The sequence below is a fragment of the Nipponia nippon genome, unplaced genomic scaffold, assembly GCF_047370975.1.
Source record: "Nipponia nippon isolate SJK-2023a ecotype South Korea unplaced genomic scaffold, ASM4737097v1 scaffold_5, whole genome shotgun sequence".
NCBI classification, from domain to species: Eukaryota; Metazoa; Chordata; class Aves; order Pelecaniformes; family Threskiornithidae; genus Nipponia; species Nipponia nippon.
In genome coordinates, this window is record NW_028262369.1 from 89,316,527 (window position 1) to 89,344,410 (window position 27,884).

A 27,884-nucleotide genomic window follows, 5' to 3' on the forward strand; every position below is an offset into this window, starting at 1 on the left:
CACTGTCAAACTCTATGGATTCACTGTCTTTCTGCAATAGCATTTCTTACACAGTTTATTTCTCAGTTACTAGGAAAAAAACAAATGTAGTTCCCTTGAGCACATGTCTTTGTATCTGCCAATTAAGGATAAGATAGAGATTTAGCCTGGGATTTTCAAAAGAAACCCAAAGGAAGTAAATGCTCAATTCGCACTGAACTTCACTGACTCTATCCCTCCTCTGTGCCTCTGAAATCCCCAGCAGTAGCTCTCTACTTGAGCTGCCCTGAACACATCCTCCACATGGCTTTAGGGACTCACTGAATATGGTAATGTTAAACTTTAAATGTACTTGGATCTCATGCTGAAAATTTTACATTCGGCTACCAAAATCCTTTGTTTATCCTGGACACTGTTGCATTTCACATTGTCAAATACCCTGAGGATGTTTTAAACTCTGTTCATATCACCTTCCTCTGCATGTGTTGTGTGCAAAAGAGAAATGTGGTTTTGGGAAACAAAAGAACACATGCATGAGTGTTGTGGGTAAACGTAGACATCTGTCTTTGAAAATTGAGGCCTCTGTATTGATCGAACTGAGTCTAGCAAGAACAGAAAAGCACATATTCGTCCGGGAACCACCTGCATGTAACAGTGATTGCACAGGGAAAAGTATTTTATCTGAAGTGTCTTCAGTGAAAGAAATGAAGCAGGAGCTGGGAATGTGCTTATCAATAGACTTTATTATTCTGCTCATCCTTTTGATAAATGAACATAGCAAGTTCTTTCAGCCTCCCCTCAATCTTCTACTTGTTTGTGCTGGACTTCATTGATCCCTATTAAGCCCTCCCCTATAATGTGACATGACAGCAAATGTAAATGGCAAAGTCAATGAGCATTTCCTTTCAGCTGAAACAAAGCAAGTCAGATCAACTACCAAACTCTTTGGATTTATATTCTTGTTTGAAATAGGATTTATTACCTTGTTAGAAACTAAAACAAAACACACAAAAAAAGTGTGCAACCATTTTTTGTTATTGTAGTTAAAAGAGAACAATTTTATGGGAGGAGTGTCCTCTGGGCATGCTCCAGTCAACTCTATCAAACAGAGAGGCCAAGAATGATAAAATTCAAAACCTGCAGCTGCTGGTTCCTTTGGGAGTCACATTACAGTAGTACAAGCAACAGTCTGACATTTTAAAAAGGGAAGCATACGACTGCAGCCAAAGGCCTTTCAACGCTATTTTAGGTAAGCTGATCTGCATAAAGGCCATTGTAATCTCTTGCGCTGCTCAGGTTTTAGGCGATATTTTCGTTTCATAATGCTGTTTCTGTGTCCAGTGAAAACATCTGCTTAGATGTGCCAGGCTCGATCGTGCACCCTGTTACATCACTTGGCAAATGAGGTCACCTCAAGTAAATAGCAGTATTATGGAGAGGAGAATGAAAGCCCCAGGATTTAACTGTTAGGACTCAAGCTGCAACCCATTGTGATGGCTGAAAATGATGCAGCAATGCTGCAAAGGCTCAGTGGCTGCAGTGGATGAGGCACGCAGTAGGGAGGACTCAAACACAAGTAATCATGTCCCTCGAGATCCTTTTTCCACAATGCCAAACACTAACCAAGGGCATGGGCATGCAACTGTTGTGCAAACTCTCCTGCTCAGAGTCGGCATCGCTTCACATGGAGTTCATCCACTCAGCCTGTTTGTAGCAGCAGTAGTGTATTTTCACATGGTGATTAGTTCACGTGGTGATTCACTAAGCTGGAGCACATCATTAAGATGAGACTTTAATATAACAACAAGCAAACTACAGGCATTAGAGAAAACAGCTTGGGAGAGAGGAGAAGAGTCTGTGGGATTGCGTGGCTGCCTCCAACTACTACCAGACTAACTGCAACCACCTCACCCAGACAGGGCCCAGAGCTTGCATTGCAGCCCCGGTCTCCTAAAGCGTGATTAAAACTTACCAGAAGGATTATTGCTCTCAACTGATGAAAATTCGTGGGCTGTATTGGGTGCAATAGAAGTAGGCACTAGACGGCCAGGCTATGCCGAGCCCAGCCGTGTGCCCAATATGGTGCTGGGGCAGGGTGATGCCCTCAGCCATCACATGTTCATTCAGCCTCGGGCCTGCCTGGCACCCAGCGCCGTCTAACAGTCATGTCAGTAACGTGCCCTGGTTTTTCCAGTATGTCATAAATCCCTTTGAAAATTCCCGCTCTACAGTGTGACACCCGCAAGGGGAAAAGGGGCAGGAAAACGTGCCAGCCAGGACTAGGTCTTCCTTCAGCAGCTTGGAGATGAATGCCGCTCCCTGTCATCATTCCTCCTGATGCGTCTTCCGTCATCTCAAATCTGCATTTCCCTTTATGTTCTATTAGAACGACCTACTACTGAAAATCATTAAAAGCAACTTATCCAAATCCACCTTTGAGTTAATTTTGGGCCTAAGGCCCTGATTTATAGTAACGGGACCTAGGAACCAACAATAAAAAAGAAGAATAGCAGCTATTAAATCTGTAAAAAGGAAACGACTTGGAAAAGGAGAGGGATGCCAAGCTAGCCTCTCCAGCAATGGCAGAGGGGAGTCAGACTTACAGGACCATATGGCTTAGACATAGTTTGAATAATCTCCTCCAATTAAAAATAAAGCCAGTTTTATATAAAACATCTGTTCTGTGAATTCAACAATTTGGGCAAAAAAAAACATCGGGGAATACTTTTAAGTCCTTCATCGTGTTTTGGGTTTCCCTGTTCAGATCCTTACCCATTTTGAGGAGCTAATATCCCTGAAGGAGGAGTGTTGTGGTTTCCTATGATGCTACCAAGCATCAGTGCAGGCTTTTGCATTTCTGTATGCTGGGCTCCCCATCCACACTGCCTTCAGATATCTGGCCTCCATTGCAAAGGTGTGTGTGTTTTAGGAGAGCCCAGAGCACCTGGGGCAGGTCAGCGAAGATCAGCAGAGGGTCTGCAGTGAAGGGGCAGCGCTGGAGCTGGGCTGGGCTGAGACACGGGACGGCAGATCCTCCCATCGGCCTTGTGCGCTGCTCTCACAACAGTGCTGGGAGCTGGGCACGGCTGTCCACTGGGGAGGGTATCTACCTAATGTAATCAGGCTCGTATGTATCTAAAACACAGCAGTACTTAGCCCCTAAATCCTGATCCCTGCATGCTGGCAGAGGTAAAGAAGAGAGCACAAGATTATCCTTTTTCTGCTTTCACACACTCACTTCTTACGGCAGGACCGTAACAGGAAAACACAGCTTTGAAGCAATCTACAACTGCCTGTCGTGGAAACGTCTGGTTTTTATTTGACAAGGGGAGGGAGATCTGTTGCAGGTATTGTTTGAAATTACATCACTTTTCATAACTCCATTAAAAGTGTAACTGTGCAGACAGCAACACACCTGTCTAAAACAATTATCGAGATTATAAAGGAAATATAATCTGGGGATATATGTATCAAGCAAATTTGATCCAGTGCACAAACTGAGATTCGCTTTGTTCTAAAGCATCCCTAGGGTGATCTTATTGTGCTTTTCCTCTGAATATAATTTGCTTCCTTCTCAAGAGGACACCAGTCTGAGGTCTCTCCTCTGGTTGTTGTGAGCCATTGTTCCTAGTTCTTCAGGTAGCTATTTTTATTTCAGTGTAATTCAAAAGCAGAGGTGGCTAATCAGGGACCTGTAGGTCCTAATCATTCCCTGATGTTGACATCAGGGAAGCTGTAGGTTCTCTGCTGACAAGCAAATAGTGGGGGTCATACTCAGGAGCACTGTCTGAGGGGGGAACAGGGCTGCTGGAACATTATTTGATTCCTCCCTTCTCAAAACTCTGGCCAGGGCAGAGCACCCCGGTTGGATAAAGACAGATGTGCCCTTGCAAAGTGTGCTTGTCCCTTGTCTTTCTAAAGCTTCTGTTGGACTTGAATTCTCCTTCTCCGATGGTACCAGGTATGTGATGCAGACAACCAGGTTTCTATTTTAAACTCATCGGCTGTGTAGACCTTTTACTACGCACACTTCGCCTGTGCTGTTTGCATCTGGGGATGTATCACAAAGTTCCTGGACAGAATACACGATCAGATTTTGTGTACTTGCTGGCAGTGTCTTGGGAATTGATGTCTGATGAATCATCTGTTGACTGAAACCCTTGACCTCCCGGGTCAAGATTGTCTGCTTTGCTCAGCCTGTGCTGGACATATGAGAGAAAGCAACTAGTCAGTACTCCCCGATTTCAGTCTATCCTTGTGCTTTTATTAACCCTGGGTGAGTTTAAAACATCTCGTGGCTGTGAAATATGGCAGGTGGGGGATTACCTTGGAGGGTTTCAGCCATCTGCCTTTCTCACCTTCTGCAGCACTGGTAACAAAGGGGTTTGGAGCCAGTTCTGCTGGCTCTGTGTCTCAGAGGAAACAGTTTATATCTGCTCCATTTTGTGCTTCTCCAGGGAAGGGAAAGGAATGGAATTTGGGTACCAGTTCTCTGAGCCAAATGCCATGAGAAAACCTTCAATCTTGTAGGATCAAAGACAGACTGATGCTCTGGTTCAACTTGTTGGGTGAAACAAAGTGAGTCTGGTCGTCTTTATCTTCAAAAGCATTTTTTATAGTTGGATGTGCTGTTTAATTTGGGTTGACTTTAGTCTTATGTTCTGGTAAAAAGGCTCCAGAAATAATTCAGACAGCTCCTTTCAAGCTGTTCTGCAGATGTCAGCATATGCTGGAGTCCAAAATCCAGCACAATCAGGATATGGTCGTCTAGTAGGGACTCCAGCAAGAGATGCTGGACAGGAAAGGTATGTGCTATTTGAGACCATAACACCAGATTTCTTTTCTGTTAGCATATTTATATGTCCCACGTGCCATCTCTGTCTCTTCTTCCCGCTGTGGAATAACTTACTGTGTCTTGATTTATAGAATGCCGTGCATCCAGATGTCTCTGTTGTTATCTCCTCGCTGAGAGGAGCAAAGCTGGTACATTTGGGCTGCAGGGCTGTCACCATGATCCCAGCCATGTGTTTAACTAATCGCTTAAATATAAAGAGACCTCCTGGTGAAGCTCAGGCAGTGTTCCTCTTTGTTTGGTCAGACAAAACAGAAAGGGTGGGAAGCACCAACTCCATCTTAATGGAAGGTGGATAGAGGGGCCTGAGGACCAAGAAAGACTCAGAGATGAGCCAGGTATTCTCCACCAAATTTCTGATTCTGAACTCAGTCCAGAGCAATTCTGCTGATCGTAATAGGTTATCTCTGGTTCAGCTCACGGCTCCTGAAATACAGTCTATCCCCACAGAAGTACCTCTGTACTGGTGCAACGAAGCATTCGCCAGAATAGCCAGAGCTCTCAGCTCAGCATCCTTCAGAGCTGTAGAGGCTTTAGAAGGAGGAACATGGGTGACTCAGTGTTTGCACTCCAAACAGCGCCTGTTACAAAGTAAGAAAACTAAAGCAATTCTCTAGTGCTGAAATTCCTCAAAGGCTTCTTCTGAATTTGATCTCTGTCTCTAACCTCCCAGTAAAAAGAAAATCTCTACAAAATTACAGAGATTTTCACAAAGAACTCCGCAAGGGATAAGATTTCTCATGCCTGTCCCCCAGCTAGAGTGACAGCTCCTGGATCTATTTCAGTGCAGACAAAATCAATGTCTAAGTGGTCTTATTCACTTTTTTTAATCTCTTGATAAGAATGCAAATGCCATTCTTGCTCCCACTGCCTCTCTCACCCTCTTGAAATAGGCTGTTTATGGTGACTAAATGCTTCTGTCCAAAACTGGCTGTCATCCAAAACCAGATGGGCAGAAAGCCTAAGAGTAACAGAAAACTAGCAATTTGTATTAGGACACAGTGCTGCACCACACAGAATGCTTTGTTTAAACTAGCAGAGCTCTGTGTCCTATTGAATATATGTAAATAACCAGCTAGTGGGGATTTCTGCAACAACGTTGGCATATTTCAAAATACTTAAATACTCTGAGCAGCTCTTCTGATCCTGATAGATTCATTCTCCATTGCTGATTCTTTGACTGAAAAATCAGATGCTGACTTGAGATTTGTACTGCAGAATAAACTTCTTACTTACCTGAAATATATTGGGTTTTACCTACATCTGCAGATGCTGTGCAGTGCTGATTCTGAATATGATTTTATGATTGAAAAATATACTGAAGGGGAAATTGAAGCATTTTAGGAGCAGAAAAAGGAAAAGGAGATAAATACGAACAAATGATACAGCAATTTTAATAGCAGTACGCTGGAAAATTTAGTATAGTGAGTTGGGCTGGGCATGGTTCTTTACATTATAATCTATTTTTAAACAGCTTAATATTGCATGAGAGGATACTCATGTGTTATGTACTGACAGAGCATCTTTGGCAGTCATGAGCCCTCAGGCCAGACAAATGACAGTTTATAGGCTTTCTCAAAGGTATGACAGCTTGAGCTTACTGTGTTTTCAGGCAGCGTGATACTCAAAAGGAGTTGATTCAAAGGTGAGAGACGGGTATAATGCACTGACATTTATTCTGTTCTCTCTTACTACTCAGTTGTGAGAAGGGTCTGACCAAACTATAGGCATATTTGGAAACGGGGAACCCCAGGTATAACTGATGTGTGTACTTCACTTGGCAATGTGGCAATGACTGGCAATGAGATTGCCTGAGCTGTCGTCATTCCTCAGCATCCAGCCCAGGGATTCAAATGCAGCACTGAGCCAAAGGAACCGCTCAGGTACACACAGCATCTGCCCCAGGGCTGGCTGGGGGCAGACAGCAGCATCAAAACGCTGGCTGTGGTCCAGCTCACAGGGTCTCCCATGAGCATCAAATGTAGTTCCGTGACAGAACAGGTACCCAGGTCGTCTCTGTTATGTGCCCCCACATTTCATAGACCACAGTGTGGTTCATGAGCCTCCAACAAACTTAAGACCTTAATTACGAAAGGACTAAAACCTTAATTATGTCACTGTGCCACAGGAGGGAAGACCAAGCGCACCAATATTTTGCACCCTTGTAGAAACAGACAATTGAAATGCTGCTACATTTGCTGGGGCAGCTGGTATTTATTCACTTACACTGATACAACTACCACAGTATGACTATTACCAGTTCTCTGCCTCTCAGAGCTAAGGTTCATCTTTTAGAACTAGTGTGAGATCCATTGTGATTTGCAGGATAAACCATTTAGTTACCCGTTTAAGAAGTGTCTGAGGAATCCTTCTCCAGACACCCATCTCCCAAATCCCTGCTCACCCTGTTAGGAGCTATTCATCCCCACTTTTCTTTCAACTGGAGTGGATTTCGTACTAGTTAAGATCTATTTTAAAGGGAAGAAAGGACAGCCTGTGACCTGATAGGTCTTTTCCATCTGCGGTATAGTGATAAATATGCCTCTAGTGTTCAGCCTTGCTTCCTCTGGCTGCTGCTTTGTGGCTGCAAACTAAACAGATGCAGCAGTGGCCATGCACACACACTGTGATTCAGGAAAGACCATCTCATGGTAATTTTGCACTAACCAGTACCTGCTGGTCCCTGGAGCTGAGATGGGTCCTGTGCTTGGAGCAGCCTGGATGCCCTGCAGCAGGATGTGTCCATACCTGGGATCATTTTAGTGGCTTGCACTTCACCCTCCCATACCGGACGGGCACTCGGTTGGGTGTTCCCAGAAGCAAAAAGGCTGATGTAGGTCATGACAAAACTCATTCACCAGAGTCAGTGTCTGACATAAACTGCTCACATCAATGCTCAGAGGTTAGTGAGCAATGTCCTGCAGCAGAGAGGGGAGTTTTCAATTGCTGTGTGGCTGGATCCCTGCCTGCACCAGTGACACAGGGCAAGGCTCTATTCTAGCTCAGGTTTGCTCTGTTGTAGAACATCATGATGAAAACACTTACACACTGAATGCACAATGATGCTTTCTAGCCCAGGCACAAGTGAACGCAGAGGATGGGAGATGGTTTGCTGGTGGCAAGCAGCATGGAGACAGGCTGGGGCTCCTGCTAGCTGCTTTCAGGACATACAGCATGGTTGCTCGGGACTGCTTGGGGCCCTCTTGCTTCCTCATTGCATTTCGCTATTTGCTTCTGCCATTTCCTTTTCTCCCTGATTTTAAGGCTATTGCTTTCCATGTAATTCATTAGATTTGTCCGTGTGTCAGATCTTTCAGTTATGCCTTGTGCTCTGCAAAGACATGTTGCATTGTTATTTTAGTGTCTCTCACTGATCTTGTTGTACCATACGCAGCTTAGACTGCTGTCTGGGTTTTAAATAAATCCAGTCAGTGGCTTTAATGGTGGTTTTTATCACAGGAATAATAAAAGTGAATGTAACATGGTAAAATATGAAGCCATTTACCTGTGAAGTTCAACCTTAAGGGCATTCTCTATATTCTTTCTCTTTCCAAACCAAATGCAAGATGTGTGGGAAACCAGCAGCCCATCTGTATTCCAATCTGCATGCTCTGAGTTAGAGAGAAGCATGATGTACTTCTCTGAGATTGGAAAATTACTCTCTAAAACCAAATTAAGTAACTAATAGCTTGAGGGATCACTTCATAGGTGAAAGGATTTCTGTCAGTGGGAATCAGATGTATTTGCATTATTCCTCAGTGGCTTACAATTTGTATACCTATTTGTATAATATAAGCTTTCTAGAGACATTACTTTGCTGTGGGTTAATTTGGTAAGTAAATGTTCTTTGTGGTGTGGTGGTATGTAAGACACAGAACAGGCATGGTAAGCACTTGGAAGTCCTTGGTAAAAGGAAGGAGCTCCTTTTCTGTTCTTTGTGGCTGGCACCTAAAAATGATCTATGGGCCCCTACCTGAGCTAACCGCTTGCACCTACCACCTGCACCTGTAAGAGGGAACCTGCTTAATTCCTCCTGCCAAAGAGGGGGTCTTTCCCTGAAAATGTATTATTTTCGCACCAGCTCCTCCAGCGGTGAGCTGGAACATGCGGAAGCCCTGGTCCGTGTTTCCATCCAGAGGATGTTAAAGGAACAGGTGATATAAATTCATACGGTTTCCAGGGAGCCGGGGGAGGTTAGCTCCCCCACTCACACATCAAAGGTAGGCTTCTAAAGCCGGCAGGGAGAATATTTCCCCTGCGGAGGAAGAGCTTGATCACACCAGGTGCCGAGCAGCTCCTAGAGGGGATGATTACTTCCAGTTCTCAGTATATTAAATAGCTATTTTTAATGAATCAGAGAAAACAGGAGGTCAGGGCTAGATGGTACCTGAGGGTCGTGGAGCACACCTGCCTCCCCTGGGATAATGTTTACGGGTGTTGCCCTAATTGAAGCATCTGTTTGTGTCACAGATGTTTAGTTATTTGAGGAGGGATTGCCAAAGGCCTGCGATAGACTGATTTTAAGTTAGCTGCACCTTCGGCTGCTGTGCAGAGGGCAGCGTCGCAGGTGGGGAGCGAGGAGCTGCTTAGGGCAGCACTTCCCAAGCTGATGCTCCCTGGAAAGTACCTTGTTAGTCCCAAACTTTCCCAAGTGCTGTCTTCACCAAGCCTTTTTCCCTGGGATATTTCAGAGCTGTTTCACCTGTCTTGTTTAAGCAATAAAACAAATTTATTTTTCAAAAATCAACCCAAACCATCTGAAGAATTTTTTTTAATATTCTGGAATATCCTCTGCCCATATCCTTGGAAACGATGGGCCTTGGGATCCTGTTTGAAGCAGCTCCTTCGTGCCCAGACACCGCACATCATGCTTAGATAAGCACTTTGAAGACAAGCGAGAGTTAATTCTTTATAGCAAATTATCTTGCTGTGTGATGGCAAACATGGACACCTAGTGGTACTCGAGTGCAGGGCATGTAGATGCTTTAAATTTACCTCTGGAAGAGAAGTAGATACGGCGGAGTGTTTGTTCACGTGTTTTCCCCTAAAAGAAGAAATTAGATTATTTTCAGAGAAAGTATCATAGATAGCATAATGTGGGGGAAAGAAAATGTACTTGGCAAAGAGTAGTGAAAGAATTAGGGGAAAATCATCACATTTGGTAAGATTTGTCAGCGCATTTACGAAGAAGTAATCAGGTTTTTTTCTTGTGTCTTAAATACCTCATACCATACCAGATCAGATACCATATTGGATCAGAAAGATTTTCTACTCCTAAATTAATCCATAGCAAAGAAATCTCAGTAAATATCATAGCAATATCTTATTCTTACCATACCTGTGAATGTTTGTACTCCAGTTATGGGGAGATTATGTCAGCGTGACGTATGGTGGGTTTGCTGATGAACTGCATGGCTAGGTGCTAAACTGATCTCTTGTGCGCTTTCATCAACCCACTGAGCTCTTTCTGCCAGGATTAATGCGAGCACTCTGTCTGAATGGCCTCGAACAGCTGCCATGGTTTGTTTTGTTTGTTTTTTCTATTTATTTACAAATAATCTTTCAGAGAAATATTTCCTTCTTCTTCCCCAAATCTAGCATTTCGTCTACGGCAGAGACACAGGACAGGTGAGAACCAGTCCTTGTCCACTGACCCCTTTCTGTTATTGTGATTATCACCTCTGTGAATGGGATTGCTTTCACACCTGCGTTAGACACACAAACCACTATGCCACTGAGCAGGGAGACAGGCTGTTCCCATGGGAGTGTGCATTCAGGGCTGCTTGGGCTAAGATAAGGGATTTGGAGATTGTACCAGCTGAAGAGGGGAGTCTGTAGAGATGAGCGTGCTCTCCTCAAGGGCTCCCCCATTCAAGCTGATAAGCAGATCCCAGTTCTCATTGATTTCACAGAGGTACTCACCATCTTACATGATTTCTCCCAATTCAGTTGGATTTAGAGGTTGTTCTTTTAAAAACATTCAATAATATGCTTGGGTTTAGCTTCATATCCTAAGAAATAGGGAAGTTTATGGTATTACACTGTTTTGAATCAGCTTGTTTACTGTTCTCCTCTTAATAACTTTTGAATCAGTGGACTAATTTCTATCAAATTTGATGCTGGAATAAGGACTTCAAAGATTCCTGCATGCTTCAGGGAAGCAGGCAGCACGTAAAGGAGAAAGACCCAAAAGAGGGCCCCTAATGGAAGGCAGACAGCAAGAAATCCACACTGCAGAGGAGCATTAAGAAAGGTTCCTCACTCCAGAAAAACTTAGACTTGTGCTCACACCTTTTTCTCACACCAAGAATCAACCTCTGAGATCCAAATCTGTAAGAAAACAAGCTTCATTAACTCTGCTGCTTGTGCAATCAGTTCTTCTGTTTTGTTCTGCTGTATACACATGTGCTTATATATCCGGTCTCTGGTTATATGGAGACTGTGATTAAACAGAGACCAGTATTGTTCATCGAGAGTCACAGGGTGTGAGGCTGAAGGAAAGCAGCAGGTTGCCAGCGCTCAGTACGGAAGTAAGACGATACATTTATTCTTAGGTCCAAATCCTGGAAGTCAGCATATAATCAATCACTCTACGTTTATATATTTACACCTCTGTTTTCCATCAGAGAACATGGGAGGAGCTTTTCTGATCTGCCCGGTCAGGATTCCCTAGGCTCCCAAGAGGTCCCTTAGAACAAGTTTGGGAAGATAAGGGCATGTTTCTTGTCTTGCAAAAAAGCTGTAGCTGTTTCCTCACTGCACTGGAGGGATGTGGGAATGTGTCTAGCTCATGCTGTAGAGGGGTGAGCTGGAATTTGTCCTGCCATGAGGGCACAGTGCCGAGGGAGCCTGGGCTATTGCCAGTCTAGGAAGTCACCCCAGAAACTAAAGCAAGAAAAAACCACAAGGTTTCTGATGGACACCCACAGCTAGAAAATTCACACACAGCTAGCATTCAAAAGGTTACTGGGTGGGTAGCTTTGATGTCTCACTTCAGCCCAGCAGAATCAATAAGAAGTAAAGGAAACCAGGGTCACAACATGTTGACCTTTGACAACAGAAATTATTAACTTGGCTTCTAATGAGCACAAATCCTGTCTTTGCCAGTGTAAATATGATGCAAAGATGATTGCCTTCATCCTGTGCTCTCTAACTTCTATTCCTGTTCTTTTTTTTTTTCTGTTGAACCTGGGCAGTTGTCTGGAGGGTGTGAACTAACTGTGGTGCTCCAGGACTTCACAGCGGGCCACAGCAGCGAGCTGAGCATTCAGGTGGGGCAGACTGTAGAGCTGCTGGAGAGGCCAAGCGAAAGGCCAGGCTGGTGTTTGGTCCGGACCACGGAGCGGAGCCCGCCCCAGGAGGGTCTGGTTCCCAGCAGCGCTCTCTGCGTTTCCCATTCCCGCAGCAGTGTGGAGATGGATTGCTTCTTCCCTTCAGGAAAAGGTAGGCAACAGTCCGGCAGGTTTGAGACTGTTTCAGATTTCCCCTTTTGTATCATGTAAGTGCAAAGCTGCTTGGGCTGCTCTTACAGTCGGCGTGGGTAAAAAACTGTTTAGTCATTAGTGAGTTTTGTTACCAGATCTCTGTGAATCGGCACAGCGCTAGCCTAACTCCATTTCCATGAATCAGTGTTTGTATGTGTGCGTCTTTTGCTGTGTGGCAATCGTTGTTGTCTTGAGATTCTGGGTAAAAATAAGACCTTTAAACAACAACAGGACTGGTTTTAGTGCCTGAAAGCCTAGAGGGAGGGCAAGTCCTGTTGTGTACACACCCTGGATGCCCCAAATTGTGGATATGTTATTTTATGAGTGCCACACTAGTGCATGGTCTTTCAGTATATCCCTGCTGCCTGTCTGTTATTGCAAACAAGCCACCAGTGAGTACTGGTACACTCTATTGACTCGTGAACTGGAGACGTTGTGTGTAATAGCACAGCACAATGGGGAAAGAATCCTTTACAATTAGCGTGCAACAAAACACACCCCTGTTATTATTCTGAGAGCTTGGGCTTCACCCACAATGAATGGTGAAATATTGTTTGTCTCTGTGGTGTCTGTGGCCTATTTAGTTGATGTTCTGTTCTGAGCAACGTGTGTCCCGCATACAGCATCCATGCAACCAGGCACAGGAGACACTCCAGACTGATAGACCAGAGCCGGTTCAGTTCAGCGTGGCCAGAGCAGGTCTCCTTTTGTCTGTGCCCCCGCTTTTGGCTACGCACAAAGCAAGTAAGGTCCAGGGAGGAAAGGCTCCTGTCATCCCACTCCCGACTTCAAGCCCACAACCTGAACTTCTCTCTGCATTAAGGGAAATAGAACTTGATCTGTTCTTGTTTGAGCAAGTTAAGCTTGGTGGGTTTGTTTGTTTTGAGAAAAAGCATTGAAACCGGGCTGTAGTCCATCCTCGCTCCCTGCCTGCACTCCCACTGGGGAGGCTGGGAGTGGGGCACGCCCCCAGGACAGAGCAGCGATAGGGCCAGGGTCTGCAATCAGGGTTTCCCTTAAAGAGCCATCTGATCCAAACCTGGGGGAGGAGAGCTCAGCTTTTCCTCTCAGGTTTGATCCCCTCAGCAGTTCTCGTTCGGTTAGGTGCTTCCCCTTGCCCTGCTTTGCAAGAGGGATGAGGTGAAGTCAGTCCTGGCCGTCAGCTCTGACTACGGTGCAGATTCTGAACTCGTCACGCACCACTTAGACCTGCTGCCGACTCTCGTCCCTGCCTCACACCTGAGGACCTGCCCTGCTTCTGCTGCCACAGGAGCCTGTCCTGGTGCTCAGGTGCCCTGTCCTCTGAGAAGCACTGCAGTTGCTTACATGCTTCCATGCAAATTAAATCTGTGAATAAACAGAAAGGTAAAGCTGAAAATCAGCCTGGTCTGCGTAAGAGCAGTCACTGCCGGACGTGACTCACAGGAAGCCAGAGACGTGTCTGCTGGGTGCATGGTCCAGTAGCTGGACTTGGGTCCTCTGCTGAAGGATGCTGTGAGACACCACTCAAACCTCATTCGAGTGCCCTAGGTTGAAGAATGTCTCCTCAAACAAAGCAAATATAAAAAATGGCAGGAGTAGGCTGTGGAAAGGGAGGCAGGAAATCCCAAGGAGGAAGGAGACAGGGTGGTGCAGGGGCTAAGGGCTGGCAGGGGACATGGGGACTCCGCTTCTGGCACCATTGTGTGAGCTTCAGGGCACAGTTGCACCGCAGGTACCGCGCGACGGGCGCAGTGCCAGGCTGTGGCTCGTGGACCAGAGCCGACTGATGCCTGGAAGCCAGCAGGCTGTGTCAGCACAGTGCCGAGCCTGCGCTAGCACATTTTGCCTACCTGTGGGGCAGGATATCTCATGTAACAACGCTGCGACCGCTTCCAGGTTGGAGCTGGCTCTTGTCCCATCATCTCCAAACAAGCGCAGAGTCAGACTGGGGCCAGCTGGCTCCAGCCATGTATTCATAGCCTTAATTTCATTATGTCTCTTTCCCTCTCAGCCTCAGTTTTCTTCCTGCGCATACCCAAAGCTATATCAGGGAGCCTCACTATTAATGGGTTCTCCAGAAGTGCTGCTAGAAATAATAAAAATAACCACCCAATCCACAATTTTGGCCAGAGTACAGCAAACAGGTTCTGTGTCTAATCAGTTCTCCCTCTATTAGGAAAACAGGAAATTGTTTAAACCGAGTGAACAGATGCTGGGAATAAAGAAAGAGGGGTAAGTTTAAAGTTTAAAGGGGAAAATGCAGTAGCCACTGGCAGAACCTGTCATGAGATGCAGGAAGGATTAGCATGATAAATGGCTTCTGACTATTCAGACTCGTGTCCTTCTCTACTTCCAGTAGATTTAGGCATGGGTTGGACTCAGAATCCCTTGGTCCAGGCTTCCAAAATTTCTGGCCTTTCTCTACAACCCAAAGTAAAGGCTGGCACATTTTATATCAACATCAAATGGTGTCTGTCCCCTGTCTGTTTCAAGTATGTGAACATACACAGTTGCAGAAGAGCAGGTTAACAGCTGAATTTTGCTTGCAATTACCAAGACACATAATTCTTTGCTTTTACAAGCACTGTAATTTCAAGAACAGAAAGTATCTATACTCGAAACTTAACATTTCTAATAGTAGAATTTGCCATCTATGATAGAAACATGCAGTTTTGACAAGTATTAAAACATAGTTACATCTACTTAGTGGGAAATGGCAAATTACTGTGTTTAGTCCTGTTATAAGTTATGGTGGACTGTAAGTGTAGATCATGTGGCTCACAGAAGCTACCTATAATCCTTAAAATGAAAGACTAAAGAAAGTAATGTGTCAGCCAACACCTGAAAAGATGAAGGCTTGAAAGATTTGGTGGGATCACCAGAACATTTTGTAGAGCATCAGTGCAAGTCCTCATCAAACAAAAAAATAAGCCTTTTTAAACAGCCTCACTGAAAGCCACTGGAAGTGCAAAACCGAACTTCACAACTGAATGTGTGCTCTGGCTCTTCCTGACTTTTTTACACTATTCCTTTGAAAATAGGTAATGAATTAACATAAAATATTGCAAAAGGAAAAACGTGGTGCGGATATAAGAGAACAAACCTGAAAGAGAACACTTCCTACCTGTTGTAATTAAATATCTTTACAGATTTCTCTTGTTATTGGTCAGTAAAAGTGCAGAGACTTTAAGGACTGGTCTCCCAGCCTTCTGTCTGACTGCTGGCTGTGTTCCTTTGGAGGATACATTTTTGATTTTTTCATGACTTGACTGCAGCTCAGAGCCCAAGTATAGTCCTGCCTGTCCTATTTTTCCGATAATCTGACAGTGTTTGCAATTACCCTCTGTAAAAAGGCAAACAGGTTTCTGGGATTCACCTTTTGCGAGTGATTTACAGATGACTGAGTAAAAGGAACTCGTCTGCAGTCTCTGGTACTGTACTCGAGAATCTGTGGGATGGTTTTTTTTCTGACTAGCATTCCTAGGAAGGAAAAAGAAAGACCTGTGACGCTAGGAATGAAGCTCTGTTTGAACTATCCCACATGGCTAATTACAGGAAAGCTGTGACTTTTATTCCTGTCTCTTTTACCCTATAATTGAGCCCTAAGGTATTAAGCTACAAATTCCAAATTAAGAGAGAAATCCACATGGGTAGAAAGCAACTTAATGAACTAGTCAATATTCATTAAGCACACTGCAACAAGAATGTTCCTGGTGTCAGCCTGTTAGCTTTGACTGAGTGATTCCAAATTTGAATTTGGCCCATGAAGCATTTAGATGAAGTCTTGATCTTATGACCCCTCACCCACCATTTTTCTTGTAACATAAAAGTCACAGTATAATTCGAAGAATAACAAAGGCTACCTCTTGCAGTAATTTTAAGCAACCTCCATCACCAAAGGAAAAAGAAAGCATGAAAAAAAAATAGTGTTTTATGGCACTTGTTTTGGATAGATGATATGCGAAGGGATCCCATTCAGGGCCCCAAACCAGATCCTGCCTGCAGGATGCTTGTGTCTGGTACATATCTCTGGAGGAGATGAGGAATATTTTTTTTTAAGATGCTATGCAAACATCTTGCTGTGCAGGCAGATGGCCATTTAACAGCAGGGCTTTGGTGGCAGTGGTGGGTCCTTGTAACAGAGCAAACTGAGAAATAGTTGCGTCTCTTCCAAGTGAAGAGGCAACATAGGTCTCGCAAGGTGTACGTTAGCAGGGTGAGCATCTCGCCTGCACTTCCCAGCTGGGTCACGTTGGCCCTGGTGCATCAGCTGGGAGAGCACCAGACTTTGGGCAGGAGGGACAGGAGTTTCGGTGCTGCTCAGGTGACAGCTTGTACATTTATGGAGTCGCCTACCCAGTCCCACAGCCAGAGAGAGCCTGTGGCTGGTAGGTGCGATGACAGCCTGGGCTGTGAAAGAAGGAAGTAGAATAAGGATTTAACGAGGCTGGTGAGAAGAAGAATGGTATCAGTGAAAAAGAGGTCACACTGAGACCTGTGTTTTTGTGACCACTGCTTGTGGGAAAGAGCAGACCATTTAATGGATTAGTGTTCAAAGCTGGTGAGGCTAATCCAGCTCTTGTTGGGGTTGGAAGTCTCTTTCCTCCGGTCCCTGATCTCAGAAGAGTGATCTACGTAGGGAAAAGCATAATTGTTTCTTCCCACATCTCTGTTTTTAAGAACAGCTTGGATTTCAGTGGGGGAAAAGACTCTAGGCTGCTTTTATTGTGTCCCTGTTCCTGTTGAGTATTAAATTGCGATCTGCATTGGCTCACGCACTTTCTCTGTTGTGTTTTAAACAATCTCTGTTGCGAAACATATTTGATGGTAATGATTCCTGATGTTCCGGGGAAGCTGTGTGAGGACAGCTCAGAAGTTTTAGTGCACTGCATTAAACCTTCAGTCGTCCTCGTACAGGCTGAGAAATTGTTTTTGGTTTTGAAAGTCTTAATTAAGAGCAGTCAATTAAAATGTTTGTAAGGGTCTGAACTAAAGGAAACATTTCATTAGGTAACACAGTTAATCTAACTGGCACATAAACAGGTCATGGGGTTTCTATTAAGTAAACAATGATCAGGCTCCCATTGTCAATATAAATATGCAGTATTTAAATAAGAAAACAAACCCTCACCTCTGTTCCTAATACCGTTCCAACAAGGGTGTTCAGAGTCAAAATTTCATAGTATAGACTGTCTTTCAAGAGAGGTCACGTGGACCCCTCCTGCTGCCATTTAGTGTAACAAGGGTGCCTTTTTACAAGTTCAGGACATAGCTTACGCAGAAAAATCACATCAGGAAGGTTTTTTCTGTGTTTTCACTCCTTTTCAATTATGACAGAGCAGCTGGAAACAAGTCAGCTAACCAGCGTGGTGTAACACAGCAGCTCTCTATGGACTGGTACCAAGGGCTGCTGGGGCCCAGCTTGGGCCTACTGCTCTACCTCAATATACAAGTGTGGCTCCATGCAGGAGTGAAAGAAATGGAAACAGAAAGATGAAAGAACTCAAAACTACTTTGCTATTTCAATCAGGTCACCCTTTCCCTTGTTTTTTCTCAACTGTGTCTCCCTCCACTCTCTCATCAAGTGCCTTCACTTTCACAGCCCTTCACAGCTTCTCCCCACCATATCACTCCTTTCTACCTCAGTGGGCAATGTCTGCCCCAGTGCTGGAGAGCTGGTGATGCCTCGCTCCCCTACCTACTAGTATCTTTTCAGCCCAGACCTCTGTGCTTTCTCCTACTTCATAGTCACCCTGTGGAAGAACTCAGATACCCATAAAGTGTCCATCCTTGGTGTTGTGCATGCTTACATCTTCTCCTGGACTCTGTTATCTCCAAAATAATAAAAAAAGAACAAATACTTAGCAACAGTTGGCAATATGGGTGATGAGATCTGATTTTTGTTGTTTCTAAGAGGTAGGGCAAGTCAAGCCTGAGAGGATGAGGAACATCTGTGTAGGGATATTCATATCACTGTAATTGTAGCTCTACCAGGTATTTTACCTGTTGGGTACGTCAGTACATCAAGAAGACAAAACTATACTGACAAATCCTTGCATAGTCAAGCCCTAGACTTAGCGTCAGTCCAAGCACCACCTGAGTAACTAGATAAGCTAGGCACAGCCTGACCAAACATCGCAAATACTTGTCCTCCATGGTAAGTCGCAGCAGCTACAAGTCATGGATGCAGACTGTATGCAGGCTGTTGGAGCCATGTTCTGATGGCTTGTGAATACCTGTATTTCTCTGACTTGGTGTTTCTATTTCATTATTTGTTCTTATTTTCAGTATGGCATCACTAGATATTTAAAGATAGATTCAGCCATGTGGACTTGTTTAGGACATATCAGGTACCAGTAAAGTCAATTATACTTATTGCTTCAGCTGCTCTGTTATCTAATCAAAGCAAAAGGCCTCCAGTGCTCTACCTGGAACTTTATTTTTGTGGAGAAGTACAATTTTGATGAATGCTTTGATAAAACAGGAAAGGCTATTTTGGGGGAAGTTGCTTTGCTTTTGTACGGTGGATTTTTATTATTTTAAACACAGGAGTCTTTGTTTAAAAGAGAGAAGGCCTGCAAATTTTCTTGTTTACTTTGCCTTTGCTTCCCCTTCTGACAGGGGGTAAAACCTTATCCACCTAGTCCCCTGTCAGCTTAACCCCAAGTTTCACTGTACAGTTGCCGTGCTGGTTTTTTCACTGAAAAAGAAAAAAAAAAAAAAGGAGGGAATTTAAAGTGCTGTGGCCAACTGAACTCATCAAGAATGCCAGAGGGTTCAGCATCTGGTCTGGCAGAGAAACTGGGGGAAAACTCAGCAGTGGTACACACAGTGCTGTAGTCCACATGTACTGTGCTCACAAATGATCCGATCAGGATTAGACCGTTGATGCTGTAATGTTTGGATACGTCGCCGTTTGTTGGGCCTGATTCCCCTTGTTAATGTGTGACCCGTCTACCTGCTTTTCCTTCTGCGTCGTCCATCGTTTTCATAGGTCCCCCTCGCTACGTGTGTACCAGGAGCAACTTGCGGAGTGCAGCAAATAGGGAGAGCACAGGATAAAACTGGGCAGAATTCAGTAGCTGATATTGCATAAAGGTCAGGGCACCTGAGCTAAAGGTCCCTTCTGGCATTGCAGTCTCTGACAGCTTTATTATTGTACAACTCATGCTCTGTTTTCTAATGCATAGCTTACAGCACCTTTGGGACCTTTGCTTAATTTGGCTGGGAGGCTTTCAGAGAACAGGGTTTCCTGGTAGCAGGAATATTGATCACCTGTTTCTCACCATTAACATACTGGCACCAGCATCCCAGGCTGTGACTGAATATGGGATAGAATTGCTGCCTATCGAGATAATAAATCATTCCGATTTTAGCATCAGTCAAGGCCAGCTAAAAAAAAAAAAAAAGAGGAAAACTGGCAGAAACACCCTAATAGTGGTCAAATAGGAAAGCATCAGTGAAAATGTAGTGCAGGATGTTTCCAGACTCTGTGTGGATCTGTAAGAGGACAGAAACATTCACATTTCAGAAGGGTTAAACACTAGTCTCAGCAGAAGGAAGCGACGACCATTGTCTATCGCTGCCGCGCAGGCTCCTGTTAGCACTGTGTGGAGTGGTGCTCTTGAGATGTCTGTTTCCAAAATGAAGAATCTTCTCTCTCAAGATAAAGGGTCATTTGTTTCCTTCAGATATGCTTGTGGAGAGGCAGCTTTTGGAAGAGGGTAGAGTTACTCATTGCAGCGCTTCTGTTTTGTGGAGAGATGGTGGTACAGCTGGCCCGGCAGACTGGGTCTTCCTGCCGAGGACTGGAGCTGTAGGGAGTAGAGAGGGAACGTAGCTGTAGAGAGGCGTTCTCTCGTGGCCTCCCTGAACCTGTTTCCTCTCTTCACTTGCCTTATTTCTTTCCTTCTGAGGTGTTGAGAGCAACACCCAGGGAGACGTGGATAAGCATTTTAAGATGAGGCAGAGAAGGAGAATTGAGTCTCCGAGACATAGCCATGCATTCTCCCAACTCTTTGATGTTTCTCTAAGACTCTCACGTCCTGCTGAAGTTTGCTTGTCAAGTCATTGTTAGAAGGCATTTTCATGCTTTCCCACAGGAAAAAAAAAAAAAATGTAACGCAGAGTCTCTTTCTGTGTTAGGCTCAGGACCGCATTTCCTCCCACAGCTTCTGTGGATGACCAGGGTCATAAATTCTCCATGCCCTCCTGGCTCTCCTGCCTGCCATCCCAGCCTTCTTTCTTAGGGCCAGCCCATGCTTTTCAGGGCCAGGTTAAGCCAACCTAGATATTCAGGGCTCTGTGCAATGGGACAGGGTTGTGCTTCTCAGCGCAGGTGTTGAGAAGCCCCAGAGCACCCCTTTCCCTGTCCTGCAGAGAAGCAAGAACCTCCCTCCTCGGCTGCAGCTTGCTCACAAAGGGGAGGTCCCAGCCGGTCCCTGCTGCCAGGACCTAGCTGCTTAGGTGAGGGGTGGGTGGGTGGCCACAGCCCTCTCCTGGCCCCACGAGCCATCTGAGAGGGGACAGTCTGAGAGGACTTCGGCTGTGCATACCTGGACAAACAAGACTGCACGGGTCCTATTTTCTCAACTTGTCTTCAAAGATGTGCTGGAAAAGGAGTCTTTAATTTTTATTGCTCACATATTGATGTCCCAACTGTTGGGACATTGCAAAGGCCAAAGACAGTTCTACTGAGTAAATACTATACTTTTAATTCATTAAGTGAGATAGTTTCCTGGAGTAATGTGGACTGTGCAGCATCCCATATGGCCTGGGAAAGACTGGAGACATCTTCCACACAAAGGACCCTAGGCCAGGAAAGGCCTGTCCTGCCCAGTCCCCAGCTCTCCCAGTGATTCCAGCATATGTCCCTTCACAAAATGGCTGAGCTCCGCCTTCCCTTGCGTTAGCAGGGTCAGAGCAGAGAGAGGGGCCTTTGAAAAGACTCCACAAAAAGTGCTGATTGAGTCTGAGCAATGGTTGTTGCACTGAGAAAGGACTCAGGCTCCTGCGGTGGTACTGAGGTTCAAGAGACCAGGTCAGGTCAGGTATCATCCAAAGCTCTCTGCACAGTTACCCAGGGGAGGCACCTACTGAAAACGGTCTGAATATAATGCCTGTTTCTTTTTATTAACTGCATAGGAACCTTATAGATGCCTTCTGTTTCTTCTCCTACCTGGAGCTGTGGTACCTCTGTGCATCGCAAACACCAGAGCAAGCAGGCAGAGTAGAGAGTTCAGTTCGTAGCATGAGGTTTTATGCTAACTCTGATCTGAAGCCAGCAGCCATAACATCTCCACGCCTCTACCCCACTAGTGAAAAACAGGCAGCCCGGAGGAAGGGTATAAAAATAGCTCTTTGAGTAAAATCTATTTCCTCTGTATTTAGTCGTGTGTCTTGAAATACATGTAGCATGGTGGGAAGGGGGGAGTTGTTCTGTAGCGCTTGGCCCATCGAGCTAACAGGAAGGTCATCCTGAAAGAGCGACGGGAGCATGTGCATGGCTTGCGTCTTGTGTTTCCTTAGAGGCCAGACTAAATTTAGCAGATTCACAGATGGACATCAGACCGTAATCCATCTGGGACTGTGAGGGGAAGAGTGGGATCTGGGTTGTTTGCCTAGGCTTTTTGCTGTGTAACCAGCTTCAATTGAGCCACCATTCATTATTATGTTCCTCATGGTTTTCTGCCTTGCTGAATATGCTGTAACTTACTGCCTGATCCTTTTCCCTGAAATGTTTAAAGTTTAAGCATGAAGGAAAAATAAACTGCTGGTTCTGGGTTCATGCCTGACATCCCTACTAACGTAAGGTCAAACTGTGGAGGTACTTTTTAATAGCATCATCACAAAGGTTGAGCCCATAACTGGTACTTGCAGGAACTGCAGTAGCACAAATACTAATGATTGATGATTTTGGCTTCCCCAAAATGTTGCTTCCCCACTCTTTCAGCTTCCAGACAGTTAAAGGGACTAAGTCTAAATGCAGTATTTGCACCCTGCAAGGCCTGTACACTGCTGGGCTGGTCCTTCCGTTGCTAATCTTAAACAAATATTTTATGAGTATGTTTTGAAGTGAACTAGCTCTGCTAAAAATCCCATTTCCCTGGCCGGTCGGAGCCAGAGATAGGCAAACTGCAATGCAAAGCACATATGTATTAAATAATGTATTTCAAGTAATTGAAATTATGTTTCTCTATATCTGCTTCAGCACACGGCACAGATTTGATATATTGATCCTGACACAAGAAGCCTGATTTTCCTGTCATTTACGCAAGCATTTTGTCAGGGCAGTTATTCCCAGGTTACACATTTTGCAAAAGAGCCTGAACCAATGTCAACTTTGCTTAGTTCAGATTAATCCCAAATTCTAGAAAGTAAAGTTAATGTTATTGTCACTATGATGGTCTAAAAGTCTAGGGCAGGAGGTTATTTACATAAAGGCCAGTGTATTTTTTTCCATTCATATTAACTGGTCTCATCAAAGATATTATGTCTTCTTACAAATGTTGCCTTCAACTCCGGAACGGCATTTTTCTTTTCTTTGAGGCAGAGTCCATATTTGACTATATTTTCCTTAAATCTGTTTAAATAAGTCTCTCTCAGTTCAGAATAGCTAAAGAACAGTTCCCTTTTTTATTATAAGAGGTTAAACCATTCTTGTCTTTGGTTGTCCTGAGCATTTATTAAGAGGTGCTATTTAACATATGTATCATGGATTTTTCATAAATGCACTGAATAATTATTGATCCTGCAGAATTGTAATGTGGTGAAACAAGTATTTTTTTTCTTTCTAGAGTTTGCAAAATACAAATTACATTTTACACAGCATAGAAATAGAGATAATCGCTTGCACACTGCAGTAAAGGTTGGGATGACCTCCAGTCTCTCTAAAGGTGTGCCTTCTGTGCGACAGAAACAATAGTAATACACTGTCCAACCCTTCACGTAATAAAGCAGCCCTGACTTCTTCTCTTAAGCAAGGCAATTTGCAGCTCACGTGTGTTGGTGACTCCTGTTTTCATCAAGTGAACCTAAGGATCCATGTTTCTCACCAATAACATCAAACTGCCTGATGCCAAACTACAAGTTTTTATTGCCCTTTGCTTTTGCAAGCCAAACGGATTACAAGTTAAATAGTAGCACCCAGTGTTCATATCTCAAGGGCATTTTTCTATTTTCTAGACTAGGGAGGAAGACTGAAATCTTTCAACTCAAGATACACTTTTTAAAAGTATTTTTAGGTCTTCATACATTTCAGTTTTACTCCTCCAGACTGTACCCAGCTCTTTATTTTCTCTGCAGGTTTCATGTATCTTCAGAATTTTAAGTTAATAGCTGCATTTTGCCAAGGAATATATACCCAGTTTCCTTGGAAATCTATGGGAATTGCATTTAGGTATCAGAGAACAGATTCTGGCCTTAAGAACCAAATGGCATTCTTCAGAAAAGCACTGAAGGATTTATTAACTCTGCAGGACTCTTAATCAGTGAAATAAGAAAATTTTTCCTTCCACTGACTGCAAAAGTCAGATTAAATTTCATGCAGTGTGAAGGAATCAGGGTGCCCTTGCTGCACAGGAAGGCTATTCTAACCCGTGAAAAAGCTTAGTAAAAAAAAGTTTTGTGCATGGATGGCAGGGAAAGGAAGTTTGGGCTTTACACACCAGTAGTCTTCATGGCCATTCCACATCTGTTCAGACAAATCTGCTGTAGTTGTGCTACGCATACACACTGCTGCTCCACAGGACAACTGCTTTGTACATAGCCTTCACCTGGGAGCTACACACGTTCTGCAATGTTCAATCTGCTACAGCCTTTCCTTACTTCGAAGATGTGTCTTTCGAAACGTAAAGATGCAAACCCACACATTCCACTCCCCATCAGCTTGCTGATTGCTGTCATAAAACATGCTACGGGACATGCAGGCACAACAGAGATGGGCCTGCTCTCAGCAGCACTGGGGGCTGGCGCTTCTCTCTGCTGAGCAAAAGATAGTCGGTCAGATGGAAGTACCCATTTTGTCTCACATGGGGAGTATCAGGCATGTGTCCCGTGCCTACCCGAGCAGCCAGGATCTCCCACAGTGGGTGGGATGACTGAGAGCAGGAGATAGTACCACAGCACAGGTGATGCATCAGTTGTATAGCCTGAGGCTTTTGCAGTAAAATCTGAACAATAATGACAGGAGAACCAAGGCAGATCAAGGAACCAATCTGGGCTACAATAAACTTTTTTTTCCACCCTAGGTTAATTTTAACCCGGATCCGTTTGCAGATCAGATTCACCGTGAGGCTGCACAAACGTTTCTGTTGGCACAGGGAAAGCAGCAGGAAGGAGCAGGCACCTGGGAGAGACAGAAAAGGCAACAAAGGGTTTTGGCAGGGCTGTTGGCTCTTGACAACTCAAAGTGCTCATGGAACTATCGTGTAATGTGGAGCTGTTACATACCAAGAGATCGGCTGAACATAGGAATTAAAAAACACTCCATGACGTCACATACTTGTCCCTCTCACAGAAAGACAACAGTTTTTTTTGTCTTGTGCTGACTGGAAATGCCAATGTGTAGAAGTCCAGCTTTTGGCAATGTCTGATGGTACCAAGCAGAAGAGGGATTTCTAGAATATTTGGTGCTAGACTAGTAATCGCTCACTGATGTTCCCAGGAGCAGTGTTTCTGTGCAGGATATCAGCAGAAATCCTGCCTGTCAGAGAGTTAGCATCCTAAAAATGCCGTTTTAGCTAGCCTGTGGACACTAAAGAATGAAAGCGGGCAGAGGTGCTCCACGCTGATAAAAGCAGAGGGGTTGTTTTCCAGCCAGTCATTCCACCAGCTGACAAAAATAGCTTAAAAACTATTTTTTTTTTAATTCTTCACACAGCAGGCTGCCTGTTATGTGTGCCCTTGTTATTTATACCCGCCATAAGTTTCAATAACAGCTTTACAGATTCTTTTATGCTTGTCTTAGATCTGGTATTGTAAATCAGAAAGCTTTGCCATCTGAAACACTGCCTGGTCAGAACTCCTCTGCATTCTTTTTACCCTAGAAAAAAAGGGAAGTGGAAAATAGAGTTAATGCAATAATTTGGCCCAAATAAATAAAAGCTTTTACAATATTGACATTGAATTTTATTTTAATTCCAGTCCAATTCCTCTAGGCTGGCCAAACAGAGAAAATTTTCTCTCTAACTAGAAATGGTGTGTGCCAGTTTTTAAATTTTTCTTTTAGCTTGCCTTGAACCATAATTGTGTTGGATACTGGGTGGGGGACAGGTGATGAACAGAACTTGCACTTTTCCGTGAAACACCTCAGGAAAATACTCTGAATACTCTTCCATAAAAAAACAAAACAAAACAAAACAAAACAAGACAAAACAAAACAAAACAAAACAAAACACACCACCACCAAAAAAAAAAATACCACCACAAAAAAACAGGAAACAACTTACTCTAAGGAAGGAGAAATGCCATGTAAAGAGAAAATTAGCTGTGGTTTCTACCATCCAAATAGAACAACTTCAGGCAAGTTGAGGCAGGCAGGTCAGGAATACTTTTGTTACACTATTAGTCTGTAGTTGCTAAAACAACAACTCACCTTTGTCATGCACAAGTGGGTGAGGCTCCTGTTTGTCTTGGAAAGCAGACCATGATGGGCTGAGATAGGCTCATGATTTCCCCACTGAGGCCCAACACGGTAAGACAGGAGCCAAAACTTGTCCAAAAGGCAGCGCTTTAATGCTTTGTGCCTTCCATCACTGGGTATTGCAGTAGCTCCCAAAGATAGGTCTCTGCTCTAATGGAGATAAGTGCTTCAGGAAATGAACACAAAACCTGCTTTAAATTTTTAGTTCACTCTTTTTTGCTGAAGGGTTGGGGTTTTTATTCTGACCAGTAGCTTGTTCAGGATGTGTCCACCATCCAGCATAGCTCTCCAGCAACCAATTAGTACTGTACTAAGATAATGTGGTATGTGGCACCACTTACTGGGCCTATTATATTAAACTGGTTTGTGAGGTGAGGCTCTTTGCAGCCTCATCTGAGCATAACTCATCTGGTGGTACTGCTGGCCAGTCAGACAAGTCCTCTCTGCTCACACAAGACCTTGCTGAAGCAGTAGAGCCAGTCCAGGGGCAGGTGAACCTGCACTGAGGTCGTGGAGGAAGGTAGCAAGGCAGGACTGTACGCCAGCTTCTAACTGTTTTCTTAAGCAATTGACTATCAGAAAACTATTACTGCCTAGGAAGAAGCCGTATATATAGTGGAATTGGTCCTGTGCCCAGGAAACCAGAGGAACTGGACAACGTAGGAATCTGTTCTGAGATATCTGAGCAGCAAAGTTAGGCTGGAGGCTGAAGGGGCATGTGTTCTGCAGGTCCGTTCTGCTCCTGAGAGTGGGTGAAACTCACCTAGATTATCATGGAATCACAGAATGCTTTGGGATGGAAGGGACCTTTAAAGGTCATCTAGTCCATCCCCCCTGCAATGGGCAGGGACATCTTCAACTAGATCAAGTTGCTATACCTACGTGAATATTTTGGGGGCAACTCTTAAGTTCCCTTGAAACAGACTAAATCCCATGAAAGCAAGCGTATGCATCTTATTCTGCAGCCTGCTCTACAGCCATCCACCTCGTGCTGTTTATTTGATGATCTTTTTAAGATACTTTTGGGGATAAGGCTCCAAGCAACTTCTCTCTTTTTCATAGTCTCTTCCTTCTTTATAGGATGCAGAGAAAGAAAAAAAGATGGGTTATAAATTAGGAAAGAAAGTCAGGCTAGTGTCAGTAGGGGACTTCTGATGTTTGGGAGAGGTGGGTTGTGCAGTACATAAAGGTGAGGTCCATCTCAGCAGAGCAGACAGGTCTGGCTGTGGCCCTTGAGGCTTTACAGTAGAGTTGGTGGGCCAGGGTGCTGTTTGGTCATGGCAACTCTTCTAAGCTGCCGTAAACCCATCCCATGCTGATGTTTACAGCAGAGGGATCGGGAATGATATACTCTAACATTTGCTGAACATATGCCTGCGTTGCAGTTCAGTGTGGAGTTTGTGCCGGGCTGTCTATATTTCTTCTTGCTTTGTTTGTTTTAGCTAGTTGAGAACGTTCTTTTTTTACCTACCACTGTGCTGAACTGAGGAGCCAAAAACCTCTCCTTGGAGTTGTGCTCCCTTGCGCCAGGAGGGAATATGACTCTATTTATTTATTTATTTTTAATTTATTTGATCTGTTTTAATACCCAATAAAGTTGTTGTTTTTTCCAACTGGCACGACAAGGCTCTGGCTATTTTTAAAGAATGTGGTTCATTTGATTTAATCTAATGAATGTTTAGTGCTGTTGAAAATAGCTGGAGCCAGAGCCAAGAATAATGTACTGAAATGTGCTGGTTGAGCAAGGACTGCTTCACTCTGCCAATCTGCTTTCCCTCCAATTGTTCAGATTTACCTGGTTTTATGACTAGCATTTGCAGGCAAGATATATGGATCGAGGTGCTTTTTAATACTAAATCTAAAGGCCAATAATGTCAGAGCCATATTTTGCCACACTCATTTCAAGACACATCAAACAATAACAACTCTTCTTGTTCAGTGTAGG

The 27,884-nt window shown here is 44.2% G+C and overlaps 1 protein-coding gene across 12 annotated transcripts in view; it reads left to right on the forward strand.

Moving 5' to 3' along the window:
• Positions 1–27,884, forward strand: part of KALRN (kalirin RhoGEF kinase) — a 532,514-nt gene that overhangs the window by 417,055 nt on the left and 87,575 nt on the right. For 9 of the 12 annotated variants that reach the window (XM_087734558.1, XM_087734567.1, XM_087734559.1 and 6 more), the window contains 2 exons: positions 10,430–10,459; positions 12,028–12,274. In XM_087734558.1, coding sequence (XP_087590684.1) covers positions 10,430–10,459; positions 12,028–12,274 — 277 coding nt within the window. The remainder of the gene's footprint in view (positions 1–10,429; positions 10,460–12,027; positions 12,275–27,884) is intronic. The other 3 variants (XM_087734561.1, XM_087734562.1, XM_087734563.1) reach the window with 1 other exon arrangement.